This window comes from Trachypithecus francoisi, unplaced genomic scaffold (genome assembly GCF_009764315.1).
Source record: "Trachypithecus francoisi isolate TF-2019V2 unplaced genomic scaffold, Tfra_2.0 Lachesis_group7, whole genome shotgun sequence".
NCBI classification, from domain to species: domain Eukaryota; kingdom Metazoa; phylum Chordata; class Mammalia; order Primates; family Cercopithecidae; genus Trachypithecus; species Trachypithecus francoisi.
Genome location: NW_022681472.1, coordinates 93,321,591 through 93,341,481, shown reverse-complemented (window position 1 = coordinate 93,341,481; position 19,891 = coordinate 93,321,591). Strand labels below are relative to the sequence as shown.

The 19,891-nt window shown below is 43.4% G+C and overlaps 1 protein-coding gene across 1 annotated transcript in view; it reads left to right on the top strand.

The window, feature by feature from the left end:
- FAM135B (family with sequence similarity 135 member B) overlaps positions 1-19,891 on the top strand; it is a 237,297-nt gene that overhangs the window by 187,461 nt on the left and 29,945 nt on the right. The window contains exons 9-11 of the mRNA XM_033202781.1: positions 1,969-2,124; positions 3,241-3,314; positions 12,372-12,526. Of these exons, the coding sequence (XP_033058672.1) occupies positions 1,969-2,124; positions 3,241-3,314; positions 12,372-12,526 (385 nt within the window). The remainder of the gene's footprint in view (positions 1-1,968; positions 2,125-3,240; positions 3,315-12,371; positions 12,527-19,891) is intronic.

The following is a 19,891-nucleotide window of genomic DNA, read 5'->3' as shown; positions in this document are numbered from 1 at the left end:
CTCACGTTCCTGTTTCCACCACTGAACGAGGCTCCCTACAGACAGAGACCCTCTCTTGTTCATCTCTGAGTTCTCTCTTATTCTAAACATGTGCCTGGGATTAAAGGCTTGAATAAGTGTTGAAGCTTAGAGGTCAGTGACAGGCCTTGGCAACTGGCTCCCTGCCATCCTCAGAGATGTGACCTCTCTTCTCACTGCTCCAGAATTCAAGTTACTCCCCAAAAACATGGTTCTCCTGGTTCTAAACTGCAGCTATCTAAAGAGTTTCTGTCCAAAGAGCCTTCTCCTAAAGCCTCTAGGCCCTTTCTAGTCTAACTCCTCTAAGTTTTAGTTAATGTAACCAGGAATCCCCCATAAGAAATGTGGAGTCGGCCGGGCACGGTGGCTCAAGCCTGTAATCCCAGCACTTTGGGAGGCCGAGACAGGCGGATCACGAGGTCAGGAGATCGAGACCATCCTGGCTAACACGGTGAAACCCCGTCTCTACTAAAAATACAAAAACTAGCCGGGCGAGGTGGCGGGCGCCTGTAGTCCCAGCTACTCGGGAGGCTGAGGCAGGAGAATGGCGTAAACCCGGGAGGCAGAGCTTGCAGTGAGCTGAAATCTGGCCACTGCACTCCAGTCCAGGCGACAGAGCGAGACTCCACCTCAAAAAAAAAAAAAAAAAAAAAAAGAAACGTGGAGTGAAGCCAGGTGTGATGGCTCATGTAATCCCAACACTCTGAGGCAGGTGGATCACTTGAGCCCAGGAGTTTGAGACCAGCCTGGGCAACATAGCGAGACCCCATCTCTACAAAAAGTTGTCTGGGTGCAGTGGCATGCACCTGTAGTCCCAGCCAGAGGCTGAGATGGGAGGATTGCCAGAGCCCAGGAATTCGAGGCTGCAGTGAGCCATGATCACACCACTGCACTCCAGCCTGGGTGACAGAGTGAGACCCTGTCACTAAAAGAAAAACAAAAACAAATGTGGAGTAATGTGAGGAGGATGGTGGAGAAAAGCTATGGAGCATTGATCGTGCATGAATCGCCTCAGTACTCAGCTGCTGTGAGGTTATAGAGATGCTCTCTTCTCTCAGGAGGTGTTTTAAACACTTACTATCTGAAGGTGACATGGTGATGTGGCTTCATAGTCATAGATCCCTTCCATTGAATCCCTGCTCTGCGTGAGGGTGGACATTCTTTTACTGACTCTCATTTCACTTTCTGTAACTGGATGGCCACAGTAGCTCTACCAAAGGGTAGCTGGTATCCTCTGGATTAGATGGGGAGCACCATCGAATGCCGAGTGTTCAATGTTCCACATAGGAGATAGTGACGATCAGAAGTTATAACTGCTGTGAAGTACTGCATCCAAAATTTGATGGGATACAGAGTAGAGTCTAGTATATGGATCTGGGGTACCTTGAGGAGTTTGGGGAGAATGTGAGTAAAAGCTTTCCAGCTGATGGCAATTGTGAAGATGTCATAAAGCAAGTGTTGCTGGCTCTGGGCATTGAAAAGTAGGATGAATTGAGCTTTGTGGTGATGGGATTAGAAGATTTGATAGAAAAGTTGAAAGGGGATATCCAGGATAAATGAAGAGAGACAGAAAATATTAAAATTGCAAGATGTTTATAGAAATCTAAAGTAAGCTGTACTCAGAACATACATGAAAGCAAAATGAAATGGAAAAGAGATGCTGGGACTAGGTAGTGGACAATCTTGCCTGCCAGACTAAGGGCTTTGGATGTTTTTCTATAGACAGGAACTACCTCAACAATTTATTGTTGCCATTGCTGTTTTAGCTTCCAGATCAAATGTGATAACATGATCCTGTAGTATTATGAGGTGTAATATAATACTACAGATGTATAGAGAAAGGAGAGTGATTTATTGAAAACAGAAAAGTCAGTAAAGACTTCAGGAAGAAGACTGCTCCTGACTTCATGGAGTCAGGAGCCTTGACTACCACCTGTTTTGCCTCTCCAGATGTTGAACAATCCAGAGAAGATAGCTGAGCAAATAAGCAAGGATCTGGCCTGGCTCACGTCCCACATGATGGCTCTGTGGACCCAGTTCCTGGACACAGTCACTCTGCACTCCCAAGTGACCACTTATCTCACCCAGGAACACCACACCCTGAGGGTGAGTGGCCAACTGCTGTGCATTCTCTGATCACATGCATTTGATTTCTTTGGAGGAACCTTTATGAGAATTAGATCAGGCATTGGGATTGGCCTCTAGATCTTCGTTCGTGCTTTCCTGTCCCTACCATGATCATGCAGGGTGGCGTTGTGAACATGCTTAGCCTCTCAGGCCTTTGCTGTGTCATTCATAGAATACTTGTCTTGGCAATCTCAGAGGATGTCAGAGCCTATCACAAGAAATATTAGAAGTATTTTGGAAAAAGTGCTTTTTTTTTTTTTTTTTTCTGAGACAGAGTCTCGCGCTGTCACGCAGTCTGGAGTGCAGTGGTGTGATCTCGGCTCACTACAACCTCCACCTCCCTGGTTCGAGCAATTCCCCTGCCTGAGCCTCCCGAGTAGCTGAGATTACAGGCATGTGCCACCACGCCTGGCTAAGTTTTTTGTATTTTTAGTAGAGACGGGGTTTCGCCATGTTGGCTAGACTGGTCTCGAACTCCTGACCTCAGGCAATCTGCCTGCCTCGGCCTCCTGAAGTGCTGGGATTACAGGCACGAGCCACTGCACGCAGCTCAAAAAGTGCCTTTTCATGTAAGACATTGCTCTCTGTGTATTTCTCTGCCACCAGCTTAGGTGCATATGGGTAGGTGTTGATGTATAACTAAATATGTTGGTATTTAGACCAACATCTCGTTAGAACAAGATGACAAAACATATGAAGATCAGAGTCCACAAGATGTTCAGAGAACATACATGACTGGGTTTGGGAAGTCTGTTTCATCTGCATTTATTTATGGACCCTGTTCACAGAGGTCTTATATTCTAGTAGAACAAATAAGACCTCAAGTTAAAATTAATAGCAAAAACAATGCAAGGACAGATTCATAGACTGCATTCACCTGTGTTCATAGACCAAGTGTGGATGAAGAGCTATGAAGGAGAGAGATCAGATTGGAGGAATGTGAAGACTGTTGTTTCAGGACCTTCAGGTCATGGGCATGGCTCTCCTCCTATTAGGAAATGCCATTCATCTCTTTGAGCCTCAATTAAAAAAAAAAGAAAGTGCTGGTAATACCTACCTAAACAATTGAACTGTTTCCGTTGTTTTATTCTGCAGGTCCGAAGGTTTTCTGAGGCCTTCTTTTACATGGAGCACCAAAAGCTTGCAGTCCTGACGTTTCAGGAGAATCTGTAAGTATCCATTCACCCCTAAAAGCAGCCACCCAAGACATGCAGTTCAAAGTTACTCTTCGCTTCCTCACTGGATGTGAAGGAGGGAAGTCTGCCCACCTCTGCACTTTCTGTCTGCATTTCCTCTGCAGGCAAAAGAGTCAGATTGCAGAGTGGGGAGCTGGCAGGTGGCAGAGAAGGTCACCAGCCAAAATTTTCTTTCATTGAGTGTCACGGTTTTGTAGACAGAATCAAGGCACCCTAGATCCCTGAAGACATCTGTGCTGAGTCCTCTGCAAAATGAATTAGAAGCAGGTGGTATGGCCACAAACTATGTCAGAAAAAAACTCAGAATTCGCCTGAGATTCTGTGGTAGCTATGAAATGCATTTAGCATAAGAATTATGTCTGAACTACGTAATTAGGAGGGCTGATGAATTTCTAAGTTTGCCTTCTTCTAGAAAAAAAACTGAAAAGTACTCAAGGAAGTGAGGGGGTTGATGGAGGATGAGGTCACTGTCTCATAGATTCCCGGGTGAATGGGAGCAGAGACTCCTCTAATAGGTTTTGTCCTCCGGTCCACGACCCAAGGGTTTCTTTTTGCTTCCAAATGATATGTTCACCTCAAAAATTCAATGTGTGATGGAAAGATGTTTGAGATGCCACAGCAAAAATAGAAGGAGAAACACGTGAGATCCATCCATCACTCAAGATGGACGTGGAGACCTTTTCACCTTTCTCATTGGAATCCTATTTTCCTCCCTGCAATTCATTCTCTTTGGAAAGTACAGTGACATTCACGGCTTGTCTCATGGATTCTGCAAGTAAGGGGGTGGCACCAAGGAAAGCACAGCTGCGTGTTGAAATGACAAGTCTAGGAATTTCTGCTGTCGTTCACTCACTCATTAATTCTTGTATCCCAGTGGCCAGCTAGAACTGGGAGAATATATTTTCTAGAATTAAAATCAGAGAAGAGCTAATCTGACAAATATAAACAGAACTGTGAGGGTCACTGAGAAAAGTATTGCATATCAAGATCCCTGCAGGAAATCTTCTTTCCAGAGTTACTGCAACAATAGGGAAGCCTTAGATTGTGGCACCATGGTTGCATTCTCAAGGAGTGTGAGCACAGACACAGGAGACAGACTCAGAGACAACTGCTCTCTCAGAAGAGCTTTAGAACACTGACCACCAGTACAAACTGCAGATGATCCAGCACTCAGATTACATGGGATCAAGACCCAGTTCCTGCATTTATTAGCAACTGGTCCTTGAGAGAGTTATGTTTCTGTCCTTCTTGTTTTTTTCTCACCCCCATCCAGTCTCAGCTTCCTTATCCACACTGTGGGTAAGATAGCAATTGTGAGGACGTAACAGGCATGTTCATGCATATGGAACACATGGAGCTAGCCACATACTCTCCTCAGAGAGAGTTAGACGGTGACTGATGAAGTAAGCAAATGTGTATTGTCCATGGAGAAGTGGAAATACAACAGTAATATAGTAAAGGTGCTGTATACATGGGTCAGTCATCCTATTCAGGAAACAGGCAAGACATAAATTATGTAATTTCAAGTTTTTACAAGTGGAAGAAAAAAGCAAGATAAGAACCTAGAAAATGAAGAGAAATGGGGTATGCCTAGCAATCTCATAAATGTTTAACCACCAGCTTTCAGAAGAGCAAAAATAGACAAAGGACGAACTGCCTTTTGTAGTGTTTGCTGATTTCTCCTGTGCAAATGTTTTCACAAGGGTCGCTTTCAAGCTACCAATGTGCTATCACTGAATATGGAATTGGAAAGAGATGTGCACAGTCAGCTCTTGCAAACCAGCGTCAATGGGTCCCAATGCAACACTGAGTAGAAGAGAAAGTCTGTTTTAGTCAACGTGATAAGAAAAGGTCTTTTTGAAGATGTGACATTTGAATGGTGTCTGGGGTTACAGCAAGCCATGCCATGACATACGAGAATATTGTTTAGGCAGACAGAATAGTTGTCGTAAAGATTCTGATATGGGAACACAACATGTTTAAAGATCAGCAAGAAGGCAAGTGTAGCCAGAATACAGTGAGAAAGTAGGAGAGGGCAGGGAGGGAGGGCCAGAGGGCAGTAGGGACCCGTCCATGTGGGGCCTTGTTGGCCAGGAAAAGACTTTGGATCGTGTACTACGAACATTATGGTTAATGCTTTTGTTTTTCCTTTACCAGCAAATAAGTGTGGGCTTTGGCATTTCAAATCTTATATACATGATTTGAAATCTTGATTCTGTAACTTATAATGCTTGTGACATCAAACTAGGTACTGAATCTCTTATATCTAATTTTTTTAGCTGTAAAGGAAAGAGTCCTTCATTCAATAACTAATGTATTTCGTGTTGACCGTGTTAGCTCTTCACTACTTTGAGTGCTGGATATTCAACAGCGAATAAAACAGACAAATCCAGTATCTCATTGAGCTTATGTTTTGGTGATGGAAGGCCTACAAGTACATAGATATGATATGCTAAGTGGTAGTAAGTGCTATGGGGAAACATGCATCGCTGTGAGAGGAACAGAGAGTCCTAGTTCATGAATTGTCACAGAAGGTCTGCTGGAGAAGGTGATGGTTGAGTGGAGATCTGAATCAGGTGAGAGATGGAGCTCTCCAAATCCCCAGGAGATTGTAATGCTTATCCTCCGAGTGGCGTTAGAGATTAGAGAATGTTGTAAGCATTCAGGGAATTGTAGACATTAACAGAAAACATAAATCATAGGCAATGATAAGTGGGATACTACTCAGGAGAAAGTAAACTTTTTGCCAGGTCCTCAAGAATAAGAAGAGCTATGAAACAGAGGGAGAATTTTATTTCAGACTGAGAAAATTGCTAGAGAAAATGTATGAAGTGCTGTGAAGAGAAGTGAGGCTTACCGTGAGATAGTGAAGAGGGGCTATGCAGGGCTGGCACCTGTGCGTGACTGTGCTTCTGCACACCTGCAGGTCAGAGCTGGACAGAGGTAGTTGCCCCAGGGAGGTCATGCTGCTTACGCAAGGCAGCAGTGGACTCCCAAATCAGGATGGACATGGGGGAATGTAGATGGCACAGGTGAAACTCAGCTGTCAAGACCCATCTTGTTCAAGCTCAGATTAAATTGTGTTTCTCAAACGAAGGGTCACAGTCATTTAGTGGACAGTGAAATCAACTTAGTGTGTTTGGAACAGTGCTTCTTAAATGAAATAGGATAGGATAGGAGGGAGTAGGAAAGGACAGGGCAAGGCAAGGCAGAATAGATGGTTTGAGGAAGGAGTGTTTGCTGAAACTTTTCCTTCAGTGTGTGTGCTTCTGGGAGTATGGGATAGCACTGGGTTGCCATGGAAATGAAGACCATCTTTTGCCATGGGTCATAATAAAAAGTGTTAACAAATCGTCTAGAATTGACCAGCAGTAAGGGTGTGTTTTATTGTTCCTCTTCTCTGTTTTACCAATGTCTAGAGCTAGTGCTTTTCACACAGCAAGGAGGTGTTGGGTGAAAGTTTGCTGAGGAATGAATGTGGAAGTGGTGATGGAACCTATACTGATGTATTCATTTTCATAACAATATTAATGAGATATCACTCTGACTTTTACATAATCGTTAAGTTTTAACTTTTGAAAAGGAATTCATTCTAAGAGATGCTATGTCCATAGGGTTGACCAGGATAGGCATTTTACCTGGTGCGAATAAATAGACATTTATTCATGATGCTTAGTCTATTGAAACTACTCTGATCAGAAATGAGTGCTTCACATTCTTTGGCTCGTTTAATATTCACATGAACTCCATGAGGTAGGTACTATTATTCTCCCCACCTTAAAGAAGAAGAAACTGGGGAAACCTGGGCTCAGAGAGGTTAAGTAACTTACCTTAGACCACACAGCCAGCAAGTGACACAAACGGGATGTGTTGGAGCCAGTGACCACACTCGTAACCTGCTTGCTTTGGCTACTCTGTGCACTGTTGAGCCATCATCCTAAAGAACAAATGAGGAGGAATAAAGTGAAATGCAGATTTGTGAATCTCTAAAACAGAAGTGTCCTTATGCGTTCGCTCTGTATTCCTGGAGTCAGGATTCCTGTCTGACAGCATAAGTCCGGACTCAGGTAAACCTGATGTTGAAACAAAAAAAAAAGATGAAGCAGGTCCTGTATGTTTCAGGAGACTCTTTCCCTACGTGCTGTACACAATAGCCCAACTAAAATCCAAGGATTCTGCCTGAATGCTCAGAATGGGAGTGTCTCTGCCTACTGTGCAAACAACTGGCTTCCAAGCAAACCCTGCTCCCTCAGAGTGTCATTTAGATAGATAAGGAGGTGACCACGTGCTGAACAGGGGCCATGAATGGAGCATGCACGCTCAGACACAGGTGTGCAAGGCTGACCTATGCAGGGTGCATTCCAGGCTAGTCTCTCTCCCCTTATGTGGCTTCTGCCATGGGTGGGATGCGGGAGGAGTAGGTAAGGAGTGGAATTGGAGGTGACAGTTTGAAAAGGCAAAGGCAGAGTTCAGATTCCTCTTTGGATCCTCTTGATGAGAAGGAATGAGGATTTCTTATTTAATTAATGCTACTGTTAGTTGCTAATGTATTTATTTACTCAACTCCCTTTCTCCTTCCCTTCTGCCCTCCCTCTGCATAATTATTCATCATCCTTTATATCCAGGAACTGATCTGGGTACTTTCCATACAGTGAATTTAAAAGCAACCAAGGTAGACAAGGTCTCTGTCCTCACTGGACAGAGAAGACAATAAATAAATTTGCAAATAAGCAAGAAAATTTAAGATGGGGCTAAAGAACCGGGTAATAGAAAGTTCCTGATTTGACCTAATAGGACCAGTGACTCTCCAAAGTAGGGTGTTGGAGGAGAACAGTTCAGAGAAGGTGACATTTACACTAAGGTTTGAGGGTGGGAAGGAGCCCAGGAGGACAGTGCATTACAGGCGGAGGTAACAGCCAGTGCAAAGGCCCTGAGGCCAGACACAGGCTGAATGCTGTACCAAAGATCTAGGAGAACGTCAGTGGGACTGGAGAGCAGTGTGTGAAGAGGAAGGTGGAGGAGTTACAGTGATGGCAGGGGTGGGGGTCATTCAGAGCCTTGGAGAATCAGAAATGAAGATTCACTCCCAGTTTTGCTAATAATAAACTCAACTCCAGCTCCAACTCCACATTCTCCCTGTAGTTTGCTTAACTCAGAAAGAAAGTAGTTTTTCCCTTTAATTATTGTTCAAATAGTGTTGCCTTTTAATTGACCTTTCTTAGCCTATCCCTCTTTATTCTCCACAGAACCCCATAAAACACATACACATGAATATGCATGCGTGCATGCAGCAATAACATTCCCACATATGCACCCGTGCATACACCCAGCTACACTCATATGCACACACATGCACGCCTCCACCTCTATGAACATAGATGTGTCCATGTAAACACATGCGCACATGCATACACTCAGGAAAACATACATGCACACATGCCACACCCATAACCACACGCCTGCATACACCACACATGTGAAGACACCCACTCACTCACAGACTCCCTGCCTGGTCAGTATGATCATTCTGAAACACAGATGAGGCTGTGGCCCTTCTTGCCCTATTGGTCTTCACTGCTTCCTCATTGCCCACGTCCGGTCCAGACTCAAAAAAGGTGCTCAGGACCTTCCTGCTGCAGCGCCAGCCGTCGGAACCACTCTTGCAGAGCTCCCTTGTTCCCTGCATACGCCGTGTTGATTAATTGTATTGATTTAACAAGTAGAGTCAAAATGCTGTTCGCTGTGTGGGAGGCATTGTCTAAGGCACTTGGGATATACATCAGTGAGCAAAACAGCATGTGTTGGAAGACAGGTGCTAAACAACAAGCATTATGAATCAGTCAGTTATGCAGCGTGATAGAAGGTGATAGGCATTGTGAAAACACAGAGCAGGGGGAGTGGACATCACAGCTGCCTTTGGTTGGGCTGAGTGGGGTGGACTGTGGTGTTTCCTAACTGTGATCTTTGCCATGGAGGAGAGCATCCCTGCCTGGAACACTTCTCCCCCAACCTGCTTCAGTCAGTTAGCACCTGGTAATTTCTGTTACCAGGATCTGTTTTCATCAGTGTTCTCCAGAGAGACAGAACCCATAGGATACACATGAGAGAGAGAGATGACAAGAAATATATTAGGACAATTGACTCACTTTATTGCGGATACCAAGAAGTCCCGCAATGGGCCTTCTATAAGCTGGAGGACCAAGGCAGCTGGGAGCGTGGCTCAAGCCAGGTTAGAATTCCTCAGAACCAAGGAAGCTGATGGTGGCCAAAGCCTGGGAGCACATGGGGTGCAGAGAGTGCTGTTGAGAGTCCCAGAGTCCAAGGGCTGGAGAACCTGGAGTTCTGACATCTAAGGGCAGGGGAAGAGCATTCCAGACCCAAGGGAGAGTGAGAGATGAATTTGCCTTTCCTCTGCTTTTTGTTCCATCCAGGATCCAGCTAATTGGATGGTGCCATCCACATTAAGGGTAGATCTTCCCCACTCAGTCCCACAATTTGCACGTCAGTCTCCTCTGGAGACACCCTCACAGACATTCCTGGGGCAGCCCAGTCATTCTAATCCACGCTAAACCACCTAGGTTTCCCTTTCAGCAGAAGCATTGAGAATAATCCATGCAATGTTTGACAATGTATAGTGCTATATGGGGATCACATAATCCAATCAAGGTGACATCCAAAATCAACCAACATGAATCCATCCCTTGTCAACTTGGCACCCATTCGCATTTCTTAAAACATATTTAATCTTCAAATAAAGACAGTGGGCCGGGTGCGGTGGCTCATGCCTGTAATCCCAGTACTTTGGGAGGCCGAGGCAGGTGGATCACCTGAGGTCGGGGGTTCGAGACCAGCCTGACCGACATGGAGAAACTAAAAATGCAAAATTAACCAGGCATGGTGGTTCCTGCCTGTAATCTTAGCTACTTGGGAGCCTAAGGCAGGAGAATCTCTTGAACCCGGGAGGTGGAGGTTGCAGTGAGCCAGGATTGTGCCATTGCACTCCAGCCTGGGCAACAAGAGCAAAACTCTGTCTCATAAAAAAAAAAAAAGATAGTAACAGTGTCATAGTTACATCTAGCATGACACACCTATTCTGCAACTTCCTCCAGACGGCCACATTGCACTGGCTGTGCATCAAGTTTAAGGATGGCAGGGAAGCTTCTCCTGTGAGGCCTGCTCAGCAAAACCTTGCAGTTGCCTATGGTTGGGCTTGAGAGGTCATGCACAGGATTTTGGCCTAGAACCAGACTCCTCAGATTCCTGCAATCAGAGATAGGCACTAATTCCTGTGTACCCTTTAGCATGTTCAGTCAGCTTTTTAACACTTGCTAGGCCTTGTTTTAGGTACTTGGTCACATTCTCGAAAGTCCTATGCTCAAGAAGCTGCGTTTCCCTAGATCACAACCTGCATAACGTAACTTAGACCTGACTCTCCCACACCTGTCCTGCTATATTTTAATTATTTGCTTAATCACTTGTTTTTTTCATGACTGTTAGCTTGTTCAAACTAAAATCAAGCTGCAATCCTCTAGGTATACTTCCTAGCCCATGCACACCATCCTAAGTCCACTGGCATTCAACATATTTTCTAATAAAACCAACCAAAAGTGGGCCAGAAATTCCGGATTCAGAGGGTGGTAAAAAGTGCAGAATTGACTGCGATAAAATTCCATTTAAACACTCAAATAAGAATATTTAAAGAGTTAAATATGCTGAGAAGAATATGTAAAGAGTTACATATTCAGAGAAGAACATTTAAAGAGTTAAATATTCTGAGAATTCACAGAGTTATGAAGTTGTAGCAGCCTTCAGGGCTTTGAGGAAGAGAAAATAACCCTTCCTCTCTATTATGATGGGTTAACATCCAATTAAAAATGAGAAGGAAACAAAATATACATATTTAATATGTATAGTAAATAGATATGTATATGAAATCATACTTAATATGTAAATTCAATATGTATATTGTATGAACTATATATACATATTATACATGTCTATACATTTATCTTCACTGCACCTGTTCCTGAGAATGCTGACTTTGAAAATTGCTTTGAGTCTGTGCAGTTTCACAGCTAGGAAGCCCTTTCTATAAGCAGCTGGTCTACAAGGCTGGGAAGTAAGAAGGGAGCTTCCAGAGGCCGAGCTGCTCCACAGGAGTGATAGACAGACACACGGAAACTAGCTCTGCAAGCTCAAGTCTTCCCAAAACTCATAGACTCCGTAAGGCTCCTTCTTCCCTTGGGGGAAGAGTGATTGAGTTGGCATGGAAAATAATGATGAAATGTTCATGCTTTTTTCCTTTATAGAGTAAAAAGACACTCTCCCTCTTCTGTAGAAACTTGATGAGAAGGGAATGCACACTTTCTACCACCCCAGCCTTTGAATTAGGAATGGTGATTATTCCAAACTCTGGAATTGAATTCCTGTTGGTGGAAGGATATATACGTCAGAAAGAAAGAATATGGGACATATTTTTTTTCATCTTACGGGGGAAACCAAAATATATGGCTCTTGATCTAGGGAAATTTATACCTTTATCCAGGATGCCACTGTCCATGTAATAATCAATAAAAATGGTATTTTAGATAGGTTTTAATTCAAATATGCCAAAATATGACCAGATCCTAAGTCATCTAAGGAGTAAGAAAAAAGTAAAAGATACGTAGATTTATGTTTTTTCAAAATGCTAATTTAAAATTTCTAAATTTCTAGTCATTTAAAAACTCAGTTTGCTTTCCACTAATGTGGTATTTATTATATTTCACTAAAATGGTCTATGATAAATTCCCTTGTGTTTCTGCTAATCCTATAATCCATGGCCTTTCACTTCAACACCTCAGTCAGTTCCAAAACAAAGCAGACTATGGCTCTGGGGGCTGAGTAGGTGGGTGGAAGAAAAGGATGATGGGCAGACAATTGCCAGAGTCGGCTGAGAACTGAGTATTTTCCTGGGATTAGGAAGAGGGGGTAACAGTTTGGAAACCTTTCACTCTTCCCTGGGTGCTTACCCTGCCATGTGCTCCCCAGGATACAGACGCACAGCCAGCTATCCCTGGACATCCGGAACTCAGAGTACCTCACCAGCATGCCTCCGCTGCCTGCAGAGTGCCTGGACATCGACGGGGATTGGAACACCCTGCCGGTGATCTTTGAGGACAGATACGTGGACTGCCCTGCGACAGGTTTGTCTTTTCTGTTTTGGAAAGACTCAGGAATAAGGCTTTCCAGTGAGATTCTGACAGTGGCCCAGTTTGTTTATGTCCCAGCGAAAGTGACACCAAATTAATGAACGATTGTGTCAGTTCGTAGAGAGGAAACGAGCTAATGGTTTGAAATGACTTTGTTTCTGTGAAATGGACAATCCGATCTAACAAAATAACACTGAAACACTTCCTGCCTGACTCCTTCCGGAGTGAAATTATATGTAGTGCGTTTTCACCTGCAAAATAGGAACCACAGCCTGCCCATCCCCACACCAGAGTGACATGAAAATCAGATGAGGATTCTTTCTTATCTCAAATGTGCCATTCATATAAATATGATTTCCAGGTGAACTTTAAAGACATTGAGCCAAAGACTGGGCTCAGTGGCTCGTGCCTGTAATCCCAGCACTTTGGGAGGCCAAGGTGGGCAGATCAACTGGGGTCAGGAGTTCAAACGGCCTGGCCAAAATGGCAAAACCCCATCTCTACTAAAAACACAAAAATTAGCTAGGTGTGGTGGCAGATGCTTGTAATCCCAGCTACTTGGGAGGCTGAGGCAGGAGAATCGCTTGAACCCAAGAGGCAGAGGTTGCAGTGAGCCGAGATCGCACCACTACATTCCAGCCTGGGTGACAGAGCAAGCCCCCCAAAATAAAAAAATTAAAATAAAAAATAAAGGCATTGGCCACTTGGGCCACTGTCTGTGTGGAGTTGGCACATTATCATCTTGTCTGCCTGGGTGATTTTTCTCCAGGTATTTTGATTTCCCCCATAGTCTACAGCTGTGCCCATTAGGTGAATTGGTGTGTATACATCATCCTGGTCAGAGTGAGTGGGTATGTGTGAGTGCACCCTGAGATGGGATGGTGTCTTGTCCAGGGCTGAGTCCTGCAATGGGATGGTATCTTGTCTAAGCTGATTTGTTTTCCTGAGCCACCAGGAAAGGGTAAAGTATGGAAGCACTCAGCGAGCTACTGTATTTCTGACTGATTGTGAACTACAGGTTGGCAGGAGGTGCTCCTTACAGTTTCACTTTGCAGACATTTATTCTTTGATCTAACCCACCACCACTACAACTGCTGTCACTCGAGTCACCAAATACTGGGCAAATCATTATTTGTTTTTATTAATTGTTCTTAAATATATGTATAGCTCAGATTTACTTCAGGGTTTAATATTAGAAGTGTTTTAGGTGTTTAAATTTAATGATGGTTTTGGGATCAGAAATATGCCATAGGAACTTAACTCTTGTTTATATCAATTAGCCTATGGTAAAACTGCTTCTGTTACACATCCCTTTAATTGTATTATAGGTCAATGTTTCCAGCAACCTACTGATGATGTTAAATGAGGACTTACTGTATATGGTTTAATAGATGAATGATTCATTTCAGGGAGAAAAGATCACATGTTTGTGTGTATTGTTTCTGTATATGTATCCGGAGTGCAATCTGTTTTGCTGCTGTCACACAGTTTGTTAATGGACTTAGAGGTCAAGAGGGAAGTGCCCTGGGCAAGAGGTCAAGGTTCATTTCTTGTCCTGACGCACATGGCCCTGCTCCTGGAAACCCAACAAGCTAAATCGTCCTGTGCTCCCTTCAAGGATCAGAAAAACATCAGGCTCTATGCTGGAGGTTTTAGATGCTTTACCTCTTTAATCCTGTAAACAAACTCACAAGCTCAATGCCACAGAGAGAATCTGAGGCACTAAGTATAATAATTTATTAAAGATCACAAGGCTTATTAAAGCCAGTGTTCAAAGCCAACTCACTCTGATTCCAAAGTCCGTGCTCTGCCTCGCTGTCTGTGCAAGGAGTTTTAAATCATCATGTTTAAGTGCCCATCATTTAAAGGATGCTTTAAAATGGCTAAATTTCAAAGATTCTGCTACCTGAGACTTGTAGGATATTTTAAAAATCCAAGAGACTTCCAAGGGCAGTGCAACCTTGCAAACATACGGTTATTTGGTTCTCAGTTATACCCTGACATCTAGTGTCAGCACAGCGTATGGCAGTTATAAAGTGTACAGGCCAGAGAGCCTCCAAACCAACTGGTCAAAACAAGTTTAAAATATGACACCGAGACGTTTTCTTCTGTGGGGTGTGTGTGTGTGTGCATGTATGTATGTGTGTTTGCATATATATGTATGTGTATGTATGCATATGTAGGTATGCATATATACTAATATGTAAGTGCATCTTCATCAGAGTTATATGATTTAACTACAGAGAATCTGAACTGTTGGAGAAGAAATTTAAATTAATCGCCCACTATCAGAACCTCTAGTATTATCATTATTAGGTTTTGTTGCAGATTGTCTTCCAGTCTTTTTTTCTGCACGTATTAACATACATTCTTGTGAATATGAATCTTAGTCCCTCAACTCACAGGTGCAGTTATATCACATACCTCTATTTTTAAAATAAATGCATTCCCTTGGCTGGTCACAGTGGCTCACACCTGTAATCCCAGCGCCTTGGGAGGCTGAGGCAGGTGGATCACCTGAGGTCAGGAGTTCGAGACCAGCCTGACTAACATGAAGAAACTCCATCTCTACTAAAAATACAAGATTAGCTGGGTGTGGTGGCACATGCCTGTAATCCCAGCTGCTTGGGAGGCTGAGGCAGGAGAATTGCTTGAATCTGGGAGGCGGAGGTTGTGGTGAGCCAAGATCGTGCCATTGCATTCCAGCCTGGGCAACAAGAGTGAAACTCTGCCTCAAAAAAAAAAAATCAATTAAATAAATAAATAAATTCATTCCCTCTCTGTGCCTCCATCCTGCAACATCAGCTGGAAAATCAACCTCAGTCTTTCTGGGGCTTCTCTGCCCATTCTTTTCTCACTACCTCTCATGTCAATGCCCTGGAGTCAAACAGCAACAAGACATGGTTGGGGGAAGCCTTTCTAGGACTGTCCAGACCTGCAGGTTGCTCTAACCCATTGGTTATCCATATTTATGTTGTGAATCCTGAAAACCTGAGATAGGTCTCAGTTAATTTAGAAAGTTTATTTTGACAAGGTTGAGGACACAGGCCCATAACACAGCCTCAGGAGGTCCTGATGGCATGTAACCAAGGTGGTCAGAGCACAGCTTGGTTTTATGCATTTTAGGGAGACATGGGACATCAATCAAGATATGTAAGGTAAACACTGGTTTGGTCTTGAAAGGCAGGACAATTCGAAGCTGGGAGGGGGCTTTCAGGTCATAGGTAGATAAGAGACAGATGGTTGCATTCTTTAGAGTTTCTGATTAGCCTTTCCAAAGGAGATAATCAGATATGCATTTATCTCAGTGAGCAAAGGGGTAGCTTTGAATAGAATGGGAGGCAGGTTTGCCTTAAGCAGTTCCTAGTTTGGCTTTTCTCTTTAGCTTAGTGATTTTGGGGGCCTCAAGATATTTTCCTTGCACAATGTCATATTTTAGGATCAGCCTCTCCTTGCAGCTTCTGTGTTGAGCTTGAGGCTGGGACTCCTGCACAGTGCAGGTGCACTCATCTTCCTGAAAGAACAAAGGCAGTCACTCTCAGAGGTGGATCTCTCTCCTCCAGTCTTCTCTCCATGGACCTCTGACCTTGTTATGCCCAGACCGTTTATTCCCCGAAGAAGACCACCAGAGTCCAGAGTCAAAGCCAAGCGGCAAGGATCTTTAATGCAAGTTCGAACTTGGTCCCTCCGTTCTACAACATACAAGAGGGCTCCGAATGATGCATGTGCCCGCTTTTTATAGCCCGATGCATACAGGATATGTAAGGTTACAGAGGTACAAAGGAATTCTTTTGGTTGCAGCATCACAACTAGTAATTGGTTAATATTTTAAGTTATACAATTAACAGTTTTCTATTTGTTCCCACGCATTTAGTAAAACTACAAACGGTTGTGACCTTATCAGGGGCTCTCTAGGTGGTGTTTCTGAGGTGTGTGTGTGGGGGGGTGTTTGTGTTGGGCTCAGGAAGTTGGGACAAAATAGAGGAATGTGTTTATACTGGGCCCAGGACTAAGATATGTGGCAGACACCGGTAATTAGAACAGAACAGAGCAGGACAGAGACTTTCACAATGTTTGTCCTTACAATGTCTGGAGTCTATAGATAACCTAATCAGTTAGGTCCGGGGTCGATCTTTAACTAGGCTCAGGGCGCCGCCCGGTGCTGCCAGGGCGCCGCCCGGGCTGTTTGCCTGTGGACTTCATTTCTGCCTTTTAGCTTTTTTTCATTTGGTCTCTTTCAACCTGAGCCTTCTGTATCCCCCATACTACATTTACAGAAATATCTGTACCCCCACTCCAAACTGGAAGCTTCTCTTGAACTCCTTGATCTCTCACAAAGTACTCTGATGATTCTTTAACCCCAGATCAAAAGCATGAGTGATAAAGAACTAGTTTCTCTTTCCTCAAGAACCCAGTGACCTTAATATTTATGCCTTGCCGTGACGTTATCAGATACGATTATATTCCATTCATCCAGTGTACGGGGAAAAAGGGAAATAAAAGATTTCCATTTCTACGTGAAAATAATAGCACTTGCTGGGCACGGCGGCTCACACCTGTAGTCCAAACTTCTCGAGAGACTGAGGTGGGAGGTTTGCTTAAGCCCAGGGGTTAGAGGCTACAGTAAGCTATGACTGTGCCTCCTGTCATTGCACTCCTGCCTGGGTGACAGGTGACACCTTGTCTCTAAAAAGAAGAAACAACTAACGAAAGCCATAATAGCATTTCTTCATGGTCTGTGACAGTACCATGGTGTATTAGTATGTTCTCACACTGCTGATAAAGACATCCCCGACACTGGGTAACTTACAAAGAAACAGAGATTTAATGGACTCACAGTTCCACGTGGCTAGGGAGGCATCACGTGGTGGAAGGTGAAAGGCATGTCTTATACAGCAGCAGGCAAAGAGAGAATGAGAGCCAAGTGAAAGGGTTATCCCCTCATGAAACCATCAGATCTTGTGAGATGTATTCACTAGCACGAGAACAGATGGGGGAAGCTGCCCCCATGATTCAATTATGTCCCATCAGGTCCCTCCCACAACATCTGGGAATTACAGGAGCTACAATTCAACATAAGATTTGGGTGAGGACACAGCCAAACCATATCACATGGCCTAAACATATGCCAGGTGCCAGACACTCTGCAAAATCTGTCTTTGTCTCTGCTCCCCCAACACCCACACCATGCCTCTCTATTCTAAGACAATTGGGAGGTTCGCCTAAAACCTGAAGAGTTGGCCAGATTGTCAGATTGTCTGGTTTTGAGTCTTTCCCCCTAACGATTATTAACTGTGTGGAATTAGGCAAAAGGAAATAGAATTTCTCCTCCACAGGATTGCTGTGACTAGTGGATTGATCAGTCCATAAAACACTTAAAAGAGCAACTGGCATAAAGGCATTCTGAATGCATGTTAACTAACGCTGTTCATTAGTATTTGACTCTAAATCCATTCTCTTTCAATTAGATCCTTTGCTACTTTCATTTTTCTATGATTACAATAGTGAAACTATTTATTTGCTATTTTGGCAACTGACTGACTTCCTGCACTTTCTGTTTCCTGTCTTAACTGTCCGTGATGAATTTGATACTTTTTTTTTTTTTTTAATTCCAAGAATCTGTGACCTGTGGTATAAAGACCAGATGAGTCATTTATACAAGGCATTCAAGTTCATCTGTGGGGTGGGTTCTCTCTCTCTGTCTGACTTCATACCCCCAACACCTCACTCTTGTTCCATCCACATGGGAATGAACCAAACCTGGAGCAGAGTGTGCCCAGCCTTCTGGGCCTTTGCCCATGCTGTTTCCTGTGCTTAGTGTGGCTCATTTCCTCCTTTTCTGAAGAAGTTCATTTCATATTCCCCAGCAGTCCCATTCTTTTTTTATTTTTTAAAGACTTTTTAAAAGAGCATTTCAGGTTCCCAGTAAAGGAAAATAAAGAGGAAGATACAGAGATTTCCTACATACCTCCTGCGCCCTCACATGCATAGCCTTCTTCACTATCAACATCTCCCACCTGAGAGTTGCCTTTGTTACAGCAGATAAACCTCTATTGACACGTCATTATCACTCAAAGTTCCTAGTTTGCATGAGGGTTCCTTCTTCATGTTGCACATTCTATGGGTTTGGACAGACGTATAATGAGTGATGTGCATCCATTCTTATAGTACAATACACAGTAGTTCCATTGCTCAAAAAATCCGCAGTTCTTAGCCTATTTATCCTGCCTTCTCCCCAGTGCCTGGCAACCACTAGTCTTTTTACTATCTTCATTGTTTTGCCATAGCGCACATTATTTTGGCAGAAGAGATAGCTGTATCTGTGTATATTTCCCAACATTTTGCAAATCCCTTAAAGGCAGAGCCTGGTTCACTATTATAACTAGTACTCACTTTCCCTCCTTCTAAGCCACTGCCTAGGATAGGGATTTTTCACATAGAATATGTCAAAGTACTGTTTGTGGGACTAAATGATATTGAAGCAACATTTTTTCAAGCCAATGCAAACAATAATGAGCATATTATTATTTGTTTTGTTGGATTTCTGTTCTATTCTCAATTCATCACCTATGTACTAGCCATGATGCTAGCCTTGGGGCTATAGAAATTCACAAAACACCAACTCTTCTCTCTAGGCTTGACAACAGATGCACACACAGATCATAGTATGGCAATAGGATATATCACACTGCATGTATCTAGAAGGGAGGCTCGGAATTTGTTAGAGAACGTCTAACTTGTGGTAGGTTGTGGGAAGGTTATCGTAGAGAGGGGGAAATTTGTTCACAGTTGCTCAAGATGCAAAGAATGTGCCCTGGTAAGGAAGAGATCCGTTATTTCCTTGCTGCAATCATAAACTCCATTCCAAGGCATCATGTCTTAATGCTCCCTGCAGTCTGTAAGCAGTGTCTCAGTGGTTTACTTCATGATCACATTCAATAGTGACTGCATTGATTTAACTTCTACTAAAACTGTGTGGAGGATTTAAACTTTTTAAAGAAAATAAAAATCCAGTCCTTTTTTTTTGTTTGTATATGTAAATTGAATAACATGTCACACGACTGTTTCATGAGAGCCATGATACAGACAGACATGAGAGGTTATTGTTTTTGTCCAGTTACGAATTCTTAGAAGGGAGGGAGGCGGAGAGAGAGTAAGGGGGAGAGAAGAAAGGAAAGAGGAGATGAGAGATTGAGAGAGAATGACTTACCTAAATAAAAATAGGAAAAGATCATCTTTGGCTCCCCACCATCTGATTATGAAGATCACAATGATTCCGGGAGCTTTCCTGTGGTCTGAATGCCACAAAGGAGAGTTTCTCTTAATAGAATTCAAGCTCGGCAGTACTTTTCTGAGAAA